The sequence below is a fragment of the Watersipora subatra genome, chromosome 6 (assembly GCF_963576615.1).
Source record: "Watersipora subatra chromosome 6, tzWatSuba1.1, whole genome shotgun sequence".
Lineage (NCBI taxonomy): Eukaryota > Metazoa > Bryozoa > Gymnolaemata > Cheilostomatida > Watersiporidae > Watersipora > Watersipora subatra.
In genome coordinates, this window is record NC_088713.1 from 10,895,469 (window position 1) to 10,911,307 (window position 15,839).

Below are 15,839 nucleotides of genomic sequence, written 5' to 3' on the forward strand. Positions count from 1 at the left end.
TTACTAAGCACATACACATGCATGCACACACACACACACAAAACATCGGGAAAAGCCTAATTGTGAACAATCGGTCATCGTCTTTCTTTCAGGTGTTGTGTGAATTTTTTTAACAAGCAGGATCATGGTGTCTTTGTAATTTTAACATAGGTAATAAGCACAACAGCCGCAAAATGTGAACTTCTGAAAAAATGTTGTTATATTCGTATGATTAAATAGGATTTGTTTGGTGAGGTAAAAATCATCCCGTTTCACTTTGTAAGGTGACAAAATCGTATATCAGGATAATCGTATCCTAAGGGTGCACTGTAATAATGCTTTGAAATGTTGAAAGCGACCCAATTGACATAATTATTAACTTTATCTAATGTTTTATTTGGAGTATTTCCTTTTTTAACTCGGTCTGATATTTTCACACATATGAAAAACTATTTAGCACCGTCTGACCTGAAACAATAAATAGTGTTATACTCAGAGTCATCTAGAGCCATGGTCAACACACATTCCTTGATCGACTTGATGATTTGGGTATATGGGTTGGTACGTCCTTGACATGTCTGCCAAAGTTTATAGATGCTCTCTTGTGGTGCCTAGAAGATGTTTAACACACAACTTATAGGTAAGAGCAGTTTAATTGAGTGCCCAGGACTCAATGTAGTAGACTCAATCGCTTGGCACCATGATCCAGGTGCGTTTATTCCTGTGTTTGATGCGATTCAATGAGTTTAATAGTGCAAAATTTCACTGCTCTTCTAGTACAACATGCCTAGTTAGGCATCTTTTTTACCAATTAGCTGAATGTCAGTGTTGCTCAAATATATGTGGCCTTCAAATAAAAGTTGCCTTCAAATACAAGGTGGAATTCTACTTTTTAACCAATTTCCTATAGTGGTGATCAAATAGAGGTGGCCTTCAAATAAAGGTATTGTTCCAATACAGGTTTTACAGTAATAGCACATTACCTAGCACAAATAAATTTAGTGATAACCACATCCTAGAATCATAACGCAGATCCTACATCCTTATCGGCACACCTGATAACCTCTCACAGTGTACTAGACAGTCAAGGTATTATTGATGATAATACATGCAAAGCTTTTGATAAAGTGAATTATTTGCTAATGTTCATAGATAAGATTTCTGTAGTCGGAGCTACTTTGGTGTAGTTCTCTTCAGCTGTTTTCATTTTTAATTCTTTTTACAAAACAAACTGAATGACTCTTTTTTTCTCAATATTTGTATCAGTTTACAGAAAATCATTTTTTGCAATAAACATAAAATTTTCAAAAGATTTTCACCCCAATTTCCTTTAATCAACAAATTTTGTCGTTATAATTATCATAAAATTAAAAATGCTCATCTCTAGTCTAAGATTTGTTTATATTTCTTACCATCACTACCAACTTTTATTGTTACTAAACTATTCATGCACGCAACACCATTTATGCATGTTTCTTCTTCCTTTAATAAAAATGAATTATGCTTGGTTTTTACAACACTTAAAAAATTGTGTCAATGCCAATTATATTATAATTATCTCAACACCTAGACGTGTGAATAGTTTTTCTTTTTTTTAAATTGAGAATAGGCACCACAAATGCAACAAGATGAGTAATATAACTCATAGCCATTTACTTCAAACTGTACATCTCATAAAAATATTTTTTAAAGCCGCATTTACTATCCATAAAAATATATTTTAATGCAAGTAGTTTGTTTCATATAAAAACTATTATATCAAATTGGGAATGTCATTTTATTTTTTCCCATCTGCTTTCTTGTAGATCATATTGTTTTAAACTCTGCTGTGTGTGGTTTGTAAAACGTTTGAGTTCCTTTTAAATATTCACCACAGGTCTTTAGTTTTTTGAAAAAATTTTTCCAGTTTACTACATAAAATATCCATATGTCAGGGTCATTTGTCAAATCAAATGAAGTCAACAACAGCACAAAAATGTAATATCATCCTAGCTTTTATACTTTGGAATTATATAAAAAAATTCTACACGAATATATACTCATAATAATTGGAACATGTATGGTACATAATACACTCTTTTCATGTTATTTGGGTAAGCGAAGCAAATTCATTTTAAAATACTTAGCTGCAGGCCATCGACACTGAGCAGAAAAAGTTAAAATACAATACAAAAAACTAACAACTTTTATAGTATAAAAAAGTTTTAATGGACAAATCCAACTAATTATAACATGCTAGTTTAATTAATATAATATATTTTGATATCCCATTTTACTGGTCAAACTAGCCCACAGAACTTGTTAAAAGGGATAGTCTTACTAAAATATTAAGAGTATACATACCAAGACTAAAGTAAGGATGAAACATTTGTTTGTAGTTTTAAAAGGCTGAAGAAACTGAGACAACTTCGGCTGAGAAAAAACTACTTTGAAGAGTATCCCTCAGTTCTCAGGAGTTTGCCAAGACATACTTCTATTGACATCAGGGATTCTGACTTTTCAAAACACAGCACCACCAGAGGTATTGCTCAGCCTCCTTATCAGCCACTTTTAGCTACTCTATCAGACAAAGTTGTTACACATTGTAAGTTCACTGCATCAATACTTTACAGTATCCATTAATTTTGCAATGTATTACAATTACAATGCATACTAGGAATTTACTGATCATGCAACTGTGCTCCTAATGCAAATGGTTCTCTGCTGTCTATCGAGCATTAAATTCCATAATACTCTAAAACCAACAACTCATATATAATTTGAATGTACAATGAACAACCATAGAACCTTCAGGTTTGCTGCAGCGATAAATTAGTAAAAGTTTGATAATGTGGATTAGCTGACGCTTATGGTACTTCTAGCGCCTTTTACTGTAATTTCACTGCTACTGCACATTGCTTCAAGTCTTCACCACCATAGATGTTGCTTAAAAGTTAAAAAGGAATATTGATTAAATGCAAAGCTTTAGATTTGACTGCGTTCAATGTTTACCATTACCTAATCTAATCATAAATGTATGGTTTCAACAGACTGAGTGTGCTTGCAATATTTCATGTTAGATGAAATGGCCTTTCCTGGTCTTTTTGAGATGTTGTAGCTGCTGGAAAAATAAAAAAAAATTCACTACCTTTACTCTCCCACGTTTTTCATACTGTAGGACAGTCTTTATAACAGCTAGTCTTAGCACTTCTACAAAAACATACATCTCGAACAATGGATTTCGCACATCAACTCCAAAGTTTTCACAATAGGATTGCGATGTTGGCTCATTATTTTGTTAAAAGAGTGAACCAGAGTTAGCTTTCTTTTAACTCCAAATTTATAACACAATATTAGAGTTTTCAAAAATTTTAAATTTTGGTTCAAAAAGATTGCAAATGACGCCCTAAACGTCTTTCTCAAGTGATAGTTATCAATAGTGGGGGCTCAGATAATTCTGATTGCTAAATGTTATTTCGAATTACTATATAGTATTTTAAAGAATGGAGTTTGGTGTTTTAGTCAAACCGCAGAAACAATAAAGTTTTTTTTTCAAATCTGGTTTCACTAAACAGAAAATAATATTAACAAAAACATCAATGTTGTCTTTCGAGTGCATTGATTTTTGTGTGTCAATTAAAATATAGTAAGCTGAGCTAGCTGACCTACCCGGCAAGGTCAAAGTATTAAAAATCAGCTTATAAACAATTAGCAGTAATGAGAGTTGCCTGCCACTTCTTATTAACTTATCAGATTGCCAATAGTAATTTTAGTAAACTGGCTAATGACAATAAATTACCTATGCAATCGCCCTGTCTGGTGTGCAAAACTATTGGATATGTGCTCTCATAAAGCGACTTATATCGGCAAGCTATCAACTCATTATCTGTGGCCTATTGGGTAGGACATTGGATTTGCAAATGGTAAGCTCGTAGATCCAATTTCTTTAAGTACGGATTCTTTATTGTAAGAACTTAAAAGCAATAGCCGGAATGCATACATACGGACATACTTTGATAAATATATATACAGATATGTATAAATAACTATATGTATATATATATATATATATATATATACTGTATGCATATATATATACCCATATTTCCGAGTTAGGAGTTGAATAAATATATACCAGTTAGGAGGTTTCGGAATATAAGGGATTAGGAGTTAACGCAAATATATATGGGTAAGCCTCCTATATGGTCTAATTTATCTACATTGTAGATATATATATATTTATTCACCTCCTAATTACTATATATTTTTATGGGAATTTTAGGAGAATATGGTATCATACAATATATATTCATCGCCTTATCATACTTTGTATATATGCATACTAGAAAAACTGTCAAAACTTGGAGAATGTCTTGAGATGGTTGTTGTAAATTACATATCAATTTGAAGGTAAAATGATTCAAACCTCAATGAGTAAGCAAAAGTAATGATTACCAGTTAGCAGATTGCTACAAATTACACATAAATTAGAATGTTACCATTGTAACTTATGTAATAGTTACAATGGAAACATTACATAGCATGGCATAGCTTACATACCCTTTAGTAAGATGCCATAACTTATATCATTTAGGAGTTTGCTATAACTTGTTTCTTTTAGAGGCTGCTCTGATTTATATATAATAAAGTATGTTGCTATAACTTATAGATCACTTGAGAAATTGCTATAATTTGAATTTCACATAGTTGGTAGCAATTATCTATAAGTTATATCAGTGAGGAGCCTGCTATAAGTTATATATTATTTAGGAGGCTGCTGCTGTTTATAAATTGTTTTGGAGGTTGCTATAACTTACATATCATTGCAGAGGCTGCTATGAGTTACATATAATTTAGGATGTTGCTATCACTTATAGATCACCTAAGACCTTGCTATAATTTGAATTTTCCATAGTTGATAGGTATTATGTATATATCAGTTAGGAGGCTGCTATGGATTATATATTAATTAGGAGGCTGCTGATATTTATATATCATTTAGGAGGTTGCTATAACTTACATATCATTGCAGAGGCAGAAATGAGTTACATATAATTTAGGATGTTGCTATCACTTATAGATCACCTAAGACCTTGCTATAATTTGAATTTTCCATAGTTGATAGCTATTATTTATATATCAGTTAGGAGGCTGCTATGGATTATATATTAATTAGGAGGCTGCTGATATTTATATATTATTTAGGAGGTTGCTATAACTTACATATCATTGCAGAGGCTGCTATGAGTTACATCTAATTTAAGATGTTGCTATCACTTGTAGATCACCTAAGACCTTGCTATAATTTGAATTTTCCATAGTTGATAGCTATTATTTATATATCAGTTAGGAGGCTGCTATGAATTATATATTAATTAGGAGGCTGCTGATATTTATATATCATTTAGGAGGTTGCTATAACTTACATATCATTGCAGAGGCTGCTATGAGTTACATATAATTTAGGATGATGCTATCACTTATAGATCACCTAAGACCTTGCTATAATTTGAATTTTCATAGTTTATAGCTATTATTTATATATCAGTTAGGAGGCTGCTATGGATTATATATTAATTAGGAGGCTGCTGATATTTATATATTATTTAGGAGGTTGCTATAACTTACATATCATTGCAGAGGCTGCTATGAGTTACATATAATTTAGGATGATGCTATCACTTATGGATCACCTAAGACCTTGCTATATTTTGAATTTTCCATCGTTGATATCTATTATTTATATATCAGTTAGGAGACTGCTATGAATTATATATTAATTAGGAGGCTGCTGATATTTATATATCATTTAGGAGGTTGCTATAACTTACATATCATTGCAGAGGCTGCTATAAGTTACATATAATTTAGGATGATGCTATCACTTATAGATCACCTAAGACCTTGCTATAATTTGAATTTTCATAGTTTATAGCTATTATTTATATATCAGTTAGGAGGCTGCTATGAATTATATATTAATTAGGAGGCTACTGATATTTATATATCGTTTAGGAGGTTGCTATAACTTACATATCATTGCAGATGCTGCTATGAGTTACATATAATTTAGGATGTTGCTATCACTTATAGATCACTTAAGACCTTGCTATAATTTAAATTTTCCATAGTTGATAGCAATTATTTGTATATCAGTTAGTAGGCTGCTGTGAATTATATATTAATTAGGAGGCTGCTGCTATTTATATATCATTTAGGAGGTTGCAATAACTTACATATCATTGCAGAGGTTGCTATGGGTTACATATAATTTAGGATGTTGCTATGACTTATAGATCATCTAAGACCTTGCTATAATTTGAATTTTCCATAGTTGATAGCAATTATTTATATATCAGTTAGTAGGCTGCTATGAATTATATATTAATTAGGAGGCTGCTGCTATTTATATATCATTTAGGAGGTTGCTATAACTTACATATCATTGCAGAGGTTGCTATGGGTTACATAGAATTTAGGATGTTGCTATGACTTATAGATCACGTAAGAGTTTGCTATAATTTGAATTTCATTTAGTTGGTAGCTACTATTTATATATCAGTTAGGAGGCTGCTATGAGTTGTATATTATTTAAGAGGTTGCTGCTATTTATATATCATTTAGTAGGTTGCTATAACTTATTTATCTGTTATTATTACTTAACAAACATAATTTATGTACTAGTCAGAAGGTTGCATGAAACTATACAACTTGTATCTTATAGCGATATACCTTTCACATTTGTAAAAAACTATTTAACTTAAACATAGGTTCTAGAGGTACCTATGACGTATACAGTGTACATACTTCAAAAAGGCTATGATCGATTATGTACTATGTTAAGAAGGTAACATAACTTGCACACATTAGCTAAGAGGCCATAAAATCTTGTTCTCTTTTAGCAACTTAAAAGCATAATGACTTCTCTGACTTATGACATATCAGAAAAGTAACAAAATTATCTAAAAACACTCACAACATTTTACTATAGAATCTACTATATCTTTTTGCCTATTGGTGCGATCATGAGTTGTGGGCAAACCGGCCTCTGTTGCACATTTCCAAGTATTTTTTTCTGAAATAACTTAATTGTTGTTAAAACTTACATATTGTATAGTATGTTAAACTTTAAGGTAGGATTCCATAAATGTGTATATAAAACAACAACAGCCACCATGCTTGATACCAAAAAATTCAACTAGTCAAGTACCATAGAATGGTTGTTGCTTAGTCGCCAAACGGAGTAAATTTATTCAGACGTCAAGTTTAATGCGATATTACAAAAGCCTCAACGACAAGAAGACCCTGCTGCCAGTTTAATTTTGCAGCTTCTTGAGTAAGTTGTGGGCTCGGGCATAAGTCATCATTATAATTTTCAAACACCAATTTCTTTTAACAGTATACAGCTCTGACATTGTTGGTAGTTTGCATAAATCATCCGATCATGGCTTTTTGAACGCTCCATTTTCTTTTAGGCTGCATAACTTTCTACTCACTAAAATAAACAAATAATGTAACTCAATATTTATAAATATGATCTATGTTATAGTTTCTTATTCAGTCACATATCGCTGCTACACTGCATACAAAAACTTAAAAAAATTAGTTGGAAACAATGCATGGACACAACTCAGTTACTGTGATTGCTAAAATGAAACTCACACATTTTTCCTTGCTGTGCATATTATCTACAGTAATAATATGATTTACTTGCACAACATACTTAGTTACTCAATCTAACATACAATAACAGCAATTTCTTTCTATTCATCTTAAGCCACTCTTAGAACGTTAAGTATAAACATTTTCCCACTCGGGGATGGAACCTGGAGAGTCAGGTTGCAAAACCGGCACAATACCACAACACCATAAATTGGGTAGATTCCAAACAAGCCCATTGTGTCTATGTAGAACCCAGGGAAAAAATTAATGTCACATAGAGAGCCAATAAAAATACAATAACATTCTATCTTGAGGGCATTTTCGCTGTTCAAAACTTCTTTTTGACTGCAATTTATTGTTAGCGATGATCAGTCGGGCTGAACCTAGCACGGCACCAAATTTTTTCTAACTTTAGATCTCTCGACTTTGGGTGGTTTTATTGATCAATAGTAATACTGAGTCCTATTATTCACATTTTACCAGTAATAATAATGCCCTGAACTGTCAAGAAATTGATAAAACATTCTACTCAAACACATTCACTTAAATTTGGAAAATGACCCAAAAAAGTTATTTCTTATTGTGTAGTGAATTTCTGATTTTTTTAGTTAATCCAGCAGAATACCTGGCATAATTACTCAACATTTTGCTTGCATAACTAGTTAAATGGGATTATTGAGGATTAGGTTTTACTTTGATCATTCAAAATAAATATGAACATTCTTTGTCTTGTAATACAGGTCTGTTGTAAAAACTAGCTCAGTTGATTAAATACTCTGGAGCGGCGAGCGGAAAAACTAAAATTTGGTTTGGTAACTAGTTTTACCAGCATAGGCCAGAGTACTGACAGCAATAACTGAATAGAACATGGTGTTTAATTAAAATGTAACATAAAAAATGTTTTATTTTGTTTTGGTAAGCTTGCAGCAAAAATGTTTATTTTGCACCTAAAATATTATTTTGCTCCAAATACTTTACGAAACAAGTGGTAATAACTTTATTGATGCAAATTGTACTGAAATTATGTTTGCTACGAGCACCAATGAAAATCAAAATAAGTAATAAAATTCTTACAGACCTTTTAAAAAACAATTGCCTTTGCTGCTACAAAACAGTGAGTAGACCCATAGGAAAAGAAGTACATGTTCTTATACTGCTAAAACTACCTTTGGCTCAGAAATCAGTTTTGAACAAAGCAATGAATTATAATATGCATTGGCATAATGTTGTGATGGCTAGGAAACAAAGCTGGGTCTTGCACATGAGGGTAATTTAGCTAATGTAAATAGATTTCCTACACTATCTAATTGAAAGCATCAATGCAAAATCTAAATACATGTAACTACTTACTAGCCATAGTACGGAGTGACCTTTTATTGTTGGTCTACATAGCATCCGTCCGCTTTGAGCATCTTTAAATTCTATTAAAGTGGATTTCATTATGAGTTCCTTTGACATTTCAAAGTACTAAAATGGGCAAATACAAATTGCAATTTTAGGGAACTATTCAATTGAAGTCGTATGCCACAAAAATTTCTCTACGTTGTTTGTAGAATATTCTATAAGTGCTAACATTACATTTGTTTCAATTTTTAAAGTTGACACCAGTAATTTAGCAAATTATGTAGCTTATTAGTAAAACTTTTGTTAACATCGGCAAACAAACCGCATAAATGCTGCCCAATACCGAAGGCCAAAAATAATAATATATATTGCTATTTATGTTTTTACCAATAGTTTTGCAGTTTTGTCTTTGTATTGCAATTTATATGCAACCTATTGTATTTCAGGTTTGAGCAAATATGAGTTTTAGTAGTGTTCTGACCCTTCCTATCAGGTGGTTTCAACATTTTGAGGTAACAATGAAAAGCCATGAGTGGAATTTCTAACAAACTATTAAAAGCAAGTCATTGCGCAACTTCAGCAGCATCTTATATATATCATTCGCCAAACTCATTGTCTTGAATCATCAAAGTTCACCAAATCATTCAAAAAGAAATACAAATATTTGTAATGCTAATTATTCTATAGCTTAAAGAATAGAGAAAACATAATATTATTATGTTTTATTAGTTTTCTTGAGGCTTTGACTAATGTTCTAAAAAAAGAATCAAGGAGACTGACCCACTAGGAGCTGAGATATAGCCAGCCAAACACAGGTCTACCTAATAACGAATCAGAGGAAAACCCTTCAAAAATCCGGAGATATATGACATATGAAATCGACTTATTGGTCATGTGCCGGTGTTGCGCACCCTTACCACTGTTACATATAATGATTGTTTTAGGCTACGAGATGTGAAATGCTTCTCACGATAGTAAAGAATTTACAGACTAGCTCTGGTTTCTCAAAAAAATCAAGCAAACATTGTGTGGTAAAGGCATTTGCCCACAACCCCTCGCCGTGATTTTTCAAAACAGAAGAGCAGATTTTTACTATTGTGCTTCAAATTTTAACTCGATCTCTTCGGATCTGCTCCGAAGATCCTCTGTTCAACGAACAGCCTGTGTATAGTCTACATGCGACATCCGCGATTTGCAGTTTGTTTAGAATAAGAAATAGGATGGTGGATTTTTGTTCATTCATCATTTTTCTACTGTGTACCTACTGCAGCATTCAGTAGATTATCATGACTATCGTCACTATTAACAGACGGTAAGTTCACTACAGCTATAATTTTAAAAAAGAATATCTTGACCGTGCTGCTCTTGCTGTATGAAAAGAAAACGATAGTTTTTAATTTGATTTTTCTATTTATCTATTATCTTATCTGTAATTATTTTTATGATTAATATAATAATCATAATGTATATTATACAAAATAATAATATAACTGCGTATGGAATAAATGATGTAACTAATATAATTTGTACAAAAGTAAAATTGATAACCGAGATTAATGATTGATTTAATTGATTCCATTTATTAGCTATAGTTGAAAAAATATGAACAGCGCTAAAGATGAGTCTGAATAAGGAAGCTAAGTGGGAGAACAACAAAACTGAGCTGAACTAGCAAGATAGCGAAATGTTGCAAAATGATAGATGCGTGTAATCATTTTATGCTAAAACTAATCTACACGTCAGAGGGACTGGTTCGGAATTCTCAGAGCAGTGATTGTGAGGCCCAATTTGATTGTTCTATACTTCCAGGGATTAAACCAATTAAAAGGTCGTGATTGTTATAGGAGAGCACATTAGTTGGTTTAATTGACCAATGGCACACAAGTCGATTTCATACGTCATATAATGATGATTACCAAAACGCTTGTTTTTTGGTAGACTTGGGTTTGGCTGGCTATATCTCAGCTTCTGGTTGGTCAATCTCCTTGATTCTTTTTTTAGAACATCAGTCAACACCTCAAGATAAATAGTAAAGCATAATAATATTATGTTGTAGTACAAGACTTTTTATGGTATTGACAGTGTTGTCCGAAGATTTCCCTATAAAATTGCTCTAAACTCACAAAGCAATTTGAAATTTTTGTTTAGGACTTTTCAACCTGAAAAGAAACATTTAGGTTTCTTGATTTACTAATTTGAGATTCTTTCTGATTCTCAAATTAGTTAGTGCTATTATAGCTTTCGCAAGTACATCCAGAATTGAAAAACAGAGAATTACTTATTTTGATGACAGTATTGATGATTGTTGATGACCGATTCAGATTTTAGTGATTACACATATAATAAAAGTAGCAGCTCCAATAGTGACTCCAATGGTGGTCAAAGTAATAGTTTCGTAAGAGTAAGGAACATGGCAAAGCATCGTTTTTCGAGCTTCGAAGTGATCGTAGCTTCACATAGCTTTAGCAATGCACGAAGTAGGAATGCATTAAGTTTTTTGAATAGTACTATTTTTAAACGTGTTCGAAAAATAAAATCTATAACAAAAGTGTTTTAGATAGAATTTGAAGCTAATAAAAGTTGAACATATACTATGAAGCGCAATCGACAATTTTTGCCACTATAATTAGAAGGGTTAAAAACTGCAGTGCCATGGCATTCAAACAAAGGTTTTACAGTAATCTTAGTTCTTATAAACTTTGTGAAATAAAACTTTTATTAATGTGGCGCGCTCTTGTGTAAATTAACCGTTAATCAGCAACATACCCCCTTCAAGAAAACGTCCAGCTGTGCTTCGTACCATTTTCCATCTGGTGGATATAGTGCTTGGATGCGGTGACCAGGTTTCTACCAAAATAAGCAAAACAATTTGAATAGCCGAAACAGATGTTATGCAGATTAAAAATTGATGGAAAAGATGCCTGATGTTTTTAGATTTTTCAGCAAATCCGTGTCCATACCTCCCATTACTAAAATTCCATGAAGCAGTAATAATTTATCTCATGCGATATTCTTCTACAAAATTGAAACATTGATTTTAAAGCTTCAACAATTTAAAGGATTTCATTTACTCCAGTCACTTACTTATGACTCAGCCTCTTGTTTAAATCTGTATCAAATTACAACTAAAATGCATCAACTTGTTAACTACAATGAAAATAATACATTATCATAACTTTATACAGCCCTAAGCAAGCAAAATGCCCTATCTGACAAGTTTTTCAAAATTCACTTTTTTGTGCTTTAATGTAATTTAGGTTGAGATCTAACATGTCTCGAAATTTCATATATCTGAGACCACCAGAAATAGCACTTTTCACAATGTGCAAAACGCCCTATCCACATTTACCACACATAAAGTGGCAATCAAAGCGCTCTATCTGCAGATACAGCGTTTTGATTGGCCTGAACATGCACAAAGTTGGACATTATGAACAGCATTACGTAATCAAAGAGTATATAAACAAAGGGAAGCGAAACTGAAGCATATATAATTGGTTGTTGTAAGGCAGCTCATACAAGCTAGTGCACTTCTAAGTGCTCAATCTTATTGCTATATTTTTTATCATAATATATTTATTATGACAGGACGATATCTAAGTGACAAAAGTCTCAATTTAAAAATCCGACTCAGAGAGTTGATGAAAAATTTGTTTTAATTACATGTCCATTGGAAGGTTTTGCTTTTTTAAAATACTGACATTATTGCACTCAGTTGTTTGTTTTAAATTATTTTCAATAAAAGCGTTTGATCTTTTTTAAACTACTATTTTACTTATTCCTTTCATTTCATAACATCAGGTTTGAAGGATACCATGATCTTTGATCATCTCTTAACTTTTGAGTTGAATATGGCTATTACAGGGCTTTAATCCATGTGTTGACTGGATGAGTAATAGGAATTGCAACATATATCATTTTGTTGACTAATTGCGGATTAATATCAGAATTTAAACTTGTAATCCTTTGATAATCCAGTCATGGCAAATGGTCTTGTGGCAAACTAACAATGAGAAACCAGTCCAATTAAGCAATCAAAAGGCCCTATCTGCTGTGATAGGGCGTTTGATTGCCTAGTGCCAGCTTAGTAAATTGTCAATTTAAGCAAACAAAATGCCCTAAGTGAAATAACTCCTTTGATTTTAAAGTTTCACGAAAAACGTTTTTTGCTAAAGATTGTTGGATATCTCACCATAATAAATAAAAAAACAACTAAAATACTGCTAATACTGATGCCAGGCTCGACAAAAACGCGTTTGTGCTTGTGCTGAACAATTTACAAATATCAAGATACGGCGTTTTGCTTGCTCAGGGCAGTATAGTATACTAATAATTCTGCCTGTTTGGTGCTATCAATCAGCTAACACTACTAATCAGAATAAAAAGCATCCATAATTATTTTAATGCTTTTTAAAAAGTAACAAAAGTTAGGAGCATCGATAGAGTCACAGATATTCATCAATTGCTGGCTACCATGCTATATGTTACCATAATTATTTTGATGTGTGTCGGTTAATCTCACAAAGCTACCCTCGTGTATAATTACAAAGTTATCATTTTATGAAAATTAGATATAATTTCATTCTTTTAGCATTATAAAGTTGGGGTTTCTTGACCTTTTTAACTTGACAATATTACGATCCTGCAATTAAGGCAGTAAAATCCAAATCGAAAATAGCTGCGAAAACCTATGCATTGTTGTTTGCCGTCGCAATTTGATGACATGAGTAAGTTGCTTAGAAATAGTATTTAAAGTGGCTCGCCCTAAATATCAAAATAGGCCACTACCGTTCTAACCTTTTGCATTGGCATTGAGGCAAAGTAAACTACTTTTCATGAGGACTTTCACCATAATATGGTACAATAAATTCAGTGACAAAATTGGCAAAAGTAATATAAAACAATTGTGACAAACAAATATACCAATTGTGACATGCTTAGTCTGTTCTTCTGCTGCTGCAAAACCCTAAATGGCTAGACGCATGAAAAAAGCAAAAGTTTTAGCAGCTACAATCTCGCTAGAAGGTTGAACTTATGTGATGAGTCTTTAGGTTGTGTAGGAATGAGAGGTTGACTGGTTTCTTACAATCTATTTAATCAATTGACTAGCATGCAAGAAGGGGTAGCAAGCCATGCCACATTAGGATAATGAGTCACTTTAAGCACAAACCACAATTGCATAAGTACATAGGTGATTTCTGCTAGTGAGAAGACCTTGGAGAATAAGACCACATTATGCAATTCTGTGCAGATTTTATTACTGCAGTTATAATTGTGCTGCAATACTTCTAATAGAGTGAAAAGCAAATGAGCTGCCCAACCACAACCTCCTTCATTATAAATTTACAAAGAATAGGAATAACAACAATAGCTTTCATTCGGAGGCTGAGGCTATTGAGAAGTAGAAAGTGAATTAGCTAAGCAGGCAATAGTAGAACACACATAATAAGAGCATAGGCATCATGATTGATGTGTATGCAGGCAATGAATTTATGTACAATTTCACTACCAAATATTTTAGTAAAGCTAGACACCTTTGGCTAAAGAGTGCTAGATATAGGTCAAAACAAGCCAGTGACAAATCTCATGTTATGCATCCTTGTTTGGACACTTTATTTCTAAAGTGTTTAATGCATTGGCAGTTTAACATAAAAGTGTGCCAAGAATGCACAAAGAACATTGACAGCAATAACTGCATAGTACTGACAGCAATAACTGTATAGAACATGCTCTTTAATTAAAATGTAACATAAAAATAAACGTTTTAGTTTGTTTTGGTAAGCTTGCAGCAAAAATGTTTGTTGTGCACATAAAATATTGTTTTGCTCTAAATACTTTACGAAACAAGTAATAATAATTTTATTGATGCTAGTGGTACTGAAATTATATTTGCTACGAGCACCGATGGCAGTCAAAATAAGTAATACAATTCTTACAGACCTTATAAAAACAATGGCCTTTGCTGCTACAAAACAGTGAGTAGACCCATAGGAAGAGTAGTATATGTTCTTATACCGCTAAAACTACCTTTGGTTCAGAAATCAGATTTAAAAAGAGCAATGAATTATTATAAGCGTTGGCAAAATGTTTGTGATGGATAGGAAACAAAGCTGGGTATTGCACATGCTGGTAGTTTAGCTAATGTAAATAGATTTCCTACGCTACCTAATTGAAAGCATCAATGCAAAATCTAAATACATGTAAATACTTACTAGCCATAGTACAGAGTGACCTTTTAATGTTTGTCAACATATCATCCATACCGCTTTGAGCATCTTGAAATTATATTAAAGTTGCTTTCATTATGAGCTCCCTTTGACATTTTAAAGTATTAAATGGGCAAATACAAGTTGCATTTTCAGAGAACTCTTCAATTGAAGTCATATGCCACAAAAAATTCCTCTGCGTTGTTTGTAGTATATTCTAAAAGTGCTAACACTACATTTGTTTTAAATTTTAAAGTTGACACCAATAATTGAGCAAATTATGTAGCTTATTAGTGGAACTTTTGTTAACATCAGCAAACAAACTGCATACATGCTGCCCGATACCGAAGGCCAAAAATAATAATATATATTGCTATTTATATTTTTATCAATAGTTTTGCAGTTTTGTTATTGTATAGCAAATTGTATAAAACCTACGGTATTTCAGGTTTGAGCAACTATGAGTTTTAGTAGTGTTCTGACCCTTCCTATCGCGTGTTTTCAACATTTTGAGGTAATAACTAAAAGTCATGAGTTGAATTTCTAACAAACTATTAAAGGCAAGTCATTGTGCAACTTCAGCAGCATCTTATATATATATATATATCATTCGCCAAACTCATTGTCTTGAATCATCAAAGTTCACTTAATCATTCAAAAGGAAATACA

The 15,839-nt window shown here is 32.3% G+C and overlaps 1 protein-coding gene across 1 annotated transcript in view; it reads left to right on the top strand.

Annotated features, from left to right (window-relative positions):
• LOC137398027 (leucine-rich repeat and IQ domain-containing protein 4-like) overlaps positions 1 to 15,839 on the top strand; it is a 52,264-nt gene that overhangs the window by 10,897 nt on the left and 25,528 nt on the right. Inside the window, exon 5 of the mRNA XM_068084127.1 lies at positions 2,358 to 2,500. Within this exon, the coding sequence (XP_067940228.1) occupies positions 2,358 to 2,500 (143 nt within the window). The remainder of the gene's footprint in view (positions 1 to 2,357; positions 2,501 to 15,839) is intronic.